Here is an 8,406-nt window from a genome sequence, read left to right as displayed (position 1 = left end):
ATGGTTACAAATTTCAAAGTCTGGGTGTGTGGGTGTGTTTAACAGAAAAAAAAAAACTCATCAAGGTTTGAAACCATACAAGGGTAAGTAAATAGAGAGTAAATTTTCATTTTTTGGGTGAGCTATCCCTTTAACATCCCTTAAATGCATCACAAAAAAAAACCTTCTGTTAGGATTTACTACAGTCACACGATAAAAATTGCGCTAAAAACTTGGACAGTTATTTTTGCATCTGACCTTCCTGCATATTCATTCAAATGCAAAGAAATACGAGGGGAAAAGAATTTAAATGCCTCAGTAAATGACATTTACTACTGTTTGTGGTGCAGTAGTCAGTTTACTGATATTTGCAGTTACTGTATATCTGTAAAAAATATCAGTCATAACAGTTGCGTGTTCTGGCACAAAAATTACTAGAAATTACACTCTCCGAAATAAAGGTACAAAAGTGGTCAAAGGGGTTGTAACTTTTCAAAAAGTAGACATTTATCTATAAACTCTCCTTATATACAGTACATTCAATACACTTTTGTACTTTTAAATATTAATATTTAATTTTAAGGGTCAAATGTGGATCTGTAAGGTATAAACATGTACCCTACAGCCCCAGTGACAGCCTTTTGCCTTTGTTTATGATATGAACTATAAAGTATAAATGCAAAGCAGTGGTGAATGCAGTTTCTCATTGTGCATCTGTCTCAGGATTCTGGCTAATGAATATATAAGCGTCCTGTCCTTGTTTGGAGGAGGTTATAACGACGATGGAAAGGACCAAGCCTTTTGACCCATTGAGGAGGGTATAAAAACCTTTCATTCTCATTACTGATACTCTCCAGCTTATCATCGTGGTGGAAGAATGGCTCCTAAAAAAGCTGAACTGAAGAAGGAGGCAGCAAAGCCAGCACCCCCTCCTGAACCAGAGAAACCCAAGGAGCCTCAGTTTGACCCTAAAAGCATTAAAGTATGTACATTTATATTGTTTTCTGCATTGCTATTTTACTAAGCGCTCAGTTTGAACTATCCAAGTAGAGCAGACAACGCACTGTAAAAATGTTAATTCATAAAATCTAAGTTGAACTAATAATTTTACTTGGGGTCAGTTAAGATACCTTAATTCAATGCAAAAACAATACTTTATTTTTTTGCTTACCCCACTGGCAGATTTAGGTTTTTTTTTTTTTTTTGCTTGTTTTAAGGAAAAGGTTACTTTATTTTGACATATTATTGCTGAAAACAAGACTATTTTTTACTCGTCTAGAAAATGCTTCTTGGTTAAATCATTTTTAGATATATGGACTAAAAACAACAACTGTATGTTAGATTTGCTGGAGCATTTTTGCATTATCTGCATGCAAAACTTGAACTGATATTTCTAAATATCCCTTCTATTTAATGACACTCAAATGGTTTAAAACTATTATGAATAACTTTGAACTGATATTTCTAAATATCCCTTCTATTTAATGACACTCAAATGGTTTAAAACTATTATGAATAACTTTCTTCTGTAGAACACAAAACAAGATATTCTGAAGAATGTTGAGGAAAACGGCCATTGACACCAAAAGAACATAACAATAAAAAGTATGGAGGTCAATGGCAGTTTTTCCCCCAACATTTTTCAGAATATCTTCATTTGTGCTCCAAAGAAGAAAGAGAAACAACAGATCTGAAACAAATGATGAGTAACTTACATTTTTGGGTGAACTATCTCTTTAAATGAAGGTTTATTTTCAGATAAGAAAGATTCTGTTAGGATTTACTACAGTCACACGATAAAAAATTTGCGCTAAAAACTTGGACAGTTATTTTTGCATCTGACCTTCCTGCATATTCATTCAAATGCAAAGAAATATGAGGGGTGCAAATCCAGACTAATGTAGTAATTTTTATTACTTCCAACCAAAAGAGGAAGAAAGAAAGAATTTTTAAAGAGACTTTCAAGACCTCAGGGTGTCAAATTTGACATAAGAGAAATGTATATATTATTAAGCAAAATCGTAGCATTTTAAAAGTTGTTGCAGCACAGAAATTCACATTTAAATGAGACTTGTCATATTTTTTTGTTAATCAACTTTAGATTAATAAACTTTACATTTTTCCCAGTGATGGGTTGCAGCTGGAAGGGCATCTGCTGCGTAAAACATATGCTGGAAAAGTCGGCGATTCATTCCGCTGTGGCGACCCCAGATTAATAAAGGGACTAAGCCGAAAAGAAAATTAATGAATGAATAAACTTTAACTTCTTAGTTATTATTGCACTTTGTTTTGGTTTGTAACAAAAAACCTTCCCAATATTGATGAGGATTAAGCCATTTCAAGAAACCCCGTTGAGTGAAAAAAGCCCATTTGGATATTGATTAGTCTTAGTCTAACATTGTTATTTAATGCCACATTAGCTGCCCTGGACAAAATGGCTCAAAATCAATAAGATAAGGTTAAAAGGTTTCGCACAAAACTTTAGGTTTAAAAGTCCCATCTCCGCTAAGTGCCTATGTGAAGACGTAAATGTTTATTCGTATTGATCTGATACCACATCTGTATCTTTAACTAACCTGATCGTCAGAGTTAGGGGTTTGGAGATGGAAACTTGTCTGGCGAGCATGAAAGAGCCTTCATGTTGTCAAACACAGCTTTGCATGCAACTGTCTGAAAAAAGAACAAAAGTAGTATAAACAGACATTTCAGTTCAGGTCAAAAAGACAGTGTTTATCACTTAAGCATTTGGTTGGGGGTTTTACAGTAATTCCCTCTGGTCTGAAACAGACATTTGTTATTCTTAGTCTTACTGAGCAGCTGACTTTTGTTGAAGGACAATGGAAATCATCTTAAGGCAACTACAAACATCTGTATTTCCATTGTGATTGTCCAATGTGAACTGTATCATCATGATATTAGAATATTATATATGAGGGGAAAGATCTACTTCAGTATTATTTAATAATAAATAGGATAATCATGATAATATACATAACATTAAGAGTTTCTTTTTGAAATGTCTACTATAAGGTCTTTTGTTTTTCCTCCCAGGTTGAGTTTACAGCAGACCAGATTGAAGGTAAAGATTTACAAAAGTTAAACAGACTTACATTTAAAGTGTTTTTGTGTGTAAGGGAACGTATGACCACAAATGTGACACTGGACCACAAAATATTTTGTCATGTCATTACTGAAATAAAATACATCTGGATAATGCAAGGTAAATAAACAAATAAGCTTTCCATTGGTTTATGGGTTTGTAGGACATAGGACAATATTTGGCAGAGATACCATTTGAAAATCTGGAATCTGAGAGTTCAGAAAAAAAATATTAAGAAAATCACCTTTAAAGTTGGCCAGATTAAATTCTTTAGTAATGCACATTACAATCTCTTATCTTATCTTATACAATATCTTCATGGAACATGATCTTTACTTAAAATTCCAATGGATTTGGCATTAAAGAAAAAGAAAAACAATAATTTTGACCATTCTACATGTTCATGTCAACGCAATCTCATGCCAGTTCACGTTTTTGATTTGGTGGCTAATTCAAATAAATTTGTACATGGATTCATTTTCTTTTCGTCTTAGCCCCTTTATTAATTGGGGATTCGCCACAGTGGAATGAACCGCCAATGTGTTTAACGCAGCGGATGCCCTTCCAGCTGCAACCCATCAGTGTGAAACATCCAAACACTCTCATTTACACTCATACACTATGGACAATTTTATCTTACCCAATTCACCTATACCACGTCTTTGGACTTGTCGGGAAAACCGGTCCCACTGTGCCACCACGTCACCTAAATTTGTACAATCTCATCAATACATTTCAGAACGATTTGCTAATCCCACAATGACAGATTTAGGGGTGGGGTTTGGTGCCTCCTTTTAAAATAGTACATTTTCACACGACTGAACGTGCGTATGAAGTAGCTAACAAAACGTAAAATAGTACGTACGTAAATAGTACGAAAAATAATTTCCTCGTGAGATCAGGTTGGTTTTTGTCTATTTCCAAAAATATACCTGCATGTGCAACATAAGACTGTGACAAACTTTTGCAGTAAACTTACTGTATCTCAGACCATCAAAAAAATTTTACTTTTTTTGTCTGTGCATGTACTTTTTACTATTTGAATCAAGAACCAAAAATGTAATACTCAAGAAAAAAAATGATCTATATCTTGGATGACCAGAGAGTGAGAAAATAAAGATTTATTCATTTAATGCAATATTTGAATATCCCCATTTGCTTGCAGAATTTAAAGAGACCTTCATGCTGTTTGACAGAACTCCAGCAAGTGAAATGAAGATCACTTACGCCCAGTGTGGTGATGTCATGAGGGCACTGGGGCTGAATCCTACAAATGCAGAGGTCCTCAAAGTACTGGGCAAACCCAGACCTGAGGGTGAGAGAAATAAACTGTGCTTCACAGTAAAGAAATTAACTACTGATTGTTTACACTTTATTTGGGCTAAATTTAAACAAATTAAGTTGAACATTTCTAAATGTAATTTGTTTAAATTCAGCCCATATAAACAGTTTGCAACAGTTTTGCAGAGATCATTTTTTAAAAGATTTAGGTACTAATATTTACATTTTAGGACCTAATATTAAAGCATTAATTTGGACCTTCCACCTTTATTTCTGAGACCGTTTGTTTTGTTGAACATAAAGAAGATATTTAGAAAAATGCTGGTACTTGGTATTTAAATTTTGTATCCTTTTTTCAATAGAAATGAACACCAAAATGATTGACTTCGAGACTTTCCTGCCTATGTTCCAACATGTGTCCAGGTCCAAAGATCAGGGCACTTTTGAGGACTTTGTTGAGGGTTTGCGAGTGTTTGACAAGGAAGGAAATGGCACTGTAATGGGTGCTGAACTTCGCCATGTACTTGCAACGTTAGGTAAATGCAAAGCAGTTCCTCTATAACAGTGTTTCTCAACCACGTTCTTGGAGGACCACCAGCTCTGCACATTTTTCCATGTTTCCTTAACCAAACACACCTGATTCAGATCATCAGCTAATTAGCATAGACATCCAAAACATGCAGTGTTGGTGGTGCTCCAGGTACGTGGTGAGAAACACTGCTTTATGAGACTGCTAACAAACCCAATGCAAAGATCTACTGGAATATAAGCAGCATATTAAAATATGTGTTTTTACATGGTTATTTATTTACCTTGAGATTAGAAATGTGTAATAGGTGTTTAAAAGCATCGCTCACAGAATATCACATTTCTTGTCTGCAGGTGAGAAGATGACAGAATCAGAGGTTGAACAGCTGATGGCAGGACAGGAAGATGGAAATGGCTGTGTCAACTATGAAGGTCTGAACATGACTATCTAAAAACTCTCCTAAAAATCTCTGAAAGCTAGTACAGTCTGCTATTTACTTATATATGGTTTCTGTATATAGTAACTTTCAAAAGTAGGCCCTTTGTTTTAAATTAAATACTTTTATTCCACAAGCATTGATCAGAAGTGATGGGTAAAGTTTGTTGTTAATAAAATAAAACAAAACAAAATAAAATAAAATAAAATAAAATAAAATAAAATAAAATAAAATAAAATAAAATAAAATAAAATAAAATAAAATAAAATAAAATAAAATAAAATAAAGTAAAATAAAATAAAATAAAATAAAATAAAATAAAATAAAATTAAAAAATGTAAAAATAACAAAATAAAATAAAATAAAAATAAATTTCATTAAATAAAAAATAAAAAATAAAATAAAATAAAATAAATTGCATAAAATAAAATAAAATGCATTAAATAAAATAAAATAAATTGCATTAAATAAAAAATAAAATAAAATAAAATAAAATAAATAATAATAAAAAAAAATAAAAATAAAAAAATAAAAAAATAAATAAAAAAATAAATAAAATTAAATTAAATAAAATTAAAAATAAAATTAAAAATTAAAAAAATTAAAAAATAATAAAATAAAATAAAATAAATAATAAAAAAATAAAAAATAAATAAAAAATAAATAATAAAAAAATAAAATAAAATAAAATAAAATAAAATAAAATAAAATAAAATAAAATAAAAAATAAATAAAATAAATAAAATTAAAATAAAATAAAATAAAATAAAATAAAATAAAATAAAATAAAATAAAATAAAATAAAATAAAATAAAATAAAATTTCTAATAAATCTCTAGTTGACCAAAGATTTAATTGTCATGGTTTCTAAAAAAATTAAGCAGCACAATTGTTTTTATTATTGATATAATAATAAATGTTTTTTGAGCAGCATATTGGAAAACTTTCTGAAGGATCAAATGAGGCTGCTACTATTCAGCTATACCAACACAGGAATATATATATATATATATATATATATATATATATATATATATATATATATATATTAAACAAAATATATATATTATTAAATATATTCATGTAAAGATTACTCTGTTTTCAAACAGGTCTTTGGAAGATAAACAGAATATGGCTGTTACATCAAAAAATATATACCATATACAGTAGTTACTGCTGACCTTATTTTTGGGTAGATGATAATCCTGTCTTTTTATCCTTTTCTCCAACAGCATTTGTTAAACACATCATGGCTGGGTAACATGCAAGGTTAGTGGTGGTCGTGCATTATAATTTCGATGTCAATGTCACATTACAACTGAATACAAATACAAAAGGAAATGTTCAAAAAAGATCTGATTGTCTTCTTACGTTTCTCTTTTTTCCCCTCACAGGCAGTAATGTGACCCTTTTTCTCCATTTATCAAGTGCTTCAGCCCAGCTCTCTGCTCTCTAATGCCCTTGAACTACTTTTCCTGATGAGCTTTTATCTAGTTTCATTTTTTAAAACATTGTGTTGCACAGGTTTTATCAAATGCTAAACTAAACACTCTGATACCTTTGAGCAAACCATTTCCAAAGCATGTTACAAGTTAATATATTTACTTACATGATCAATACATTTCAGTTCATTTTTACTGATTTTAGTTAAATTTACAAGGGTCAATCTTCACAAAAGTCTTGAATGGAACAGAACTGGTGGTAAAGGGTTAGTTCACCCAAAACTGCAAATTCTGTCATGCTTTACTCAACATTTACTTGTCACAAATCTGTTTGAGTTTCTTCATTCTCAGAAATAAAGTTACTAAAGCTGTCACTGGGGTGGTACATTTTCAAAACGTTAAATTTTGTAATTTTAAATGCTAATTTATACCTTTAAGGACATAAAACGTACCTCTAAAATATTAATATGGGCCTTTTAGGTACAATGACTGCTTTTCTTCCTTTATTTCTGAGTGCTTCTTCTCACAGAAGAAAATATGAGAATTTTAAAAATGTTGGTAACTGACTTCCGTAATAATTGTTTTTCCTACTATAGAAGTCAATGGTTAATGGTTTCTTAAATTCAAAATATCTTCTAATATTTCTAACTGAATTTTTTTAGAACCCCATGAGGGTGAGCAAATAGAGAATATATTTTTATTTTTGGGTGGACTGCTCTTTATATATATATATATATATATAGATATATATATATATATATATATATATATATATATATATATATATATATATCTATATATATATATATATATATATATATATATATATATAGTTACAACCAAAACAATGCAGATGACCTTACCTCTACTTTTATATAGCTGCAGCCAGATAGTTCTGAATGTGTAGATTTCCGTATACAAATGGATTACAGCAACAGCTGAAAAAGAAAACAGTCTGCATCAACAGTGAGTTAAAGATTTACAAGATGAATGATGAGAGGAAATTCACTCATTTACTGTATATGCGTAAAACCTTTGTGCCATTAGATCCACTTGAGTACAATTTTGGCTGAAGTCGTTTAGTAAAAGCTTTTACATCAAGAAATGTACATCATCAATGTGACGTCAGTAATGTGATATGTTACCCCGATGTGATTATAGATGTATATTAGCCCTTAAAATCTACCCTTCAGGTAGATGGAGAAATAATCTATGACTGTGATGGCAAACAACAAAATAAAAAAGCAACAAAATATTCAGTGTAACCAAGCTCATGTGATGGAGCTCAAATAAAAAAAGAGACTTAAACTGTTGTCATGAGTCTTTTTTAATAAAGCAAACAAGGTCACCTATACTTCATGAAAGTAACTACTAACTGTCTTATTTCTGCAGAAATACCCAATCCACATTTTGCTTGTTGTTGTTAAGAGTATTGTGCAATGGTCGTGGACTGTGCTTTAGTAATTAAACCACTGCTATTCATCAACCAGCTAGAGAAGTGCTATGCAGGTAAACCTCACTTTTCTGACCTCTAAAGGTCTTAAGCCTCCTTGTCAGAGAAATCAACTCCCATATATAGAATCGCCGATTCCATCCCAACTCGAACCAGTTTGGGTGCAGTAGGAGCAGTGGGTTACAT

General features: G+C 31.1%; 1 protein-coding gene across 2 annotated transcripts; it reads left to right on the top strand.

Moving 5' to 3' along the window:
• Positions 1-843: 843 nt before the first annotated feature.
• myl4 (myosin, light chain 4, alkali; atrial, embryonic) lies at positions 844-7,474 on the top strand. 2 transcript variants are annotated; one of them, XM_056450641.1, is made up of 7 exons: positions 844-961; positions 3,031-3,058; positions 4,245-4,394; positions 4,723-4,896; positions 5,243-5,320; positions 6,558-6,594; positions 6,720-7,474. In XM_056450641.1, the coding sequence occupies exons 1-6, from the start codon at positions 857-859 to the stop codon at positions 6,584-6,586; spliced, it is 564 nt and encodes a 187-aa protein (XP_056306616.1). In that variant the 5' UTR covers positions 844-856; the 3' UTR covers positions 6,587-6,594; positions 6,720-7,474. The 2 variants fall into 2 exon arrangements, with proteins under 2 accessions (XP_056306616.1, XP_056306622.1); XM_056450647.1 differs by lacking the exon at positions 4,723-4,896.
• Positions 7,475-8,406: the final 932 nt, after the last annotated feature.

The sequence above is a fragment of the Danio aesculapii genome, chromosome 3 (genome assembly GCF_903798145.1).
Source record: "Danio aesculapii chromosome 3, fDanAes4.1, whole genome shotgun sequence".
Taxonomy (NCBI): domain Eukaryota; kingdom Metazoa; phylum Chordata; class Actinopteri; order Cypriniformes; family Danionidae; genus Danio; species Danio aesculapii.
Note: the sequence above shows the minus strand (reverse complement) of the source record. Positions and strands in the feature narration are given on the sequence as shown.

Coding starts and splice junctions, on each gene's coding strand:
- myl4 (XM_056450641.1), top strand. CDS start 857: ATGGCTCCTAAAAAAGCTGAACTGAAGAAGGAGGCAGCAAAGCCAGCA. Junction 4,395..4,722: donor GGGCAAACCCAGACCTGAGG/GTGAGAGAAATA, acceptor TTTTTTCAATAG/AAATGAACACCAAAATGATT. Junction 4,897..5,242: donor CCATGTACTTGCAACGTTAG/GTAAATGCAAAG, acceptor TCTTGTCTGCAG/GTGAGAAGATGACAGAATCA.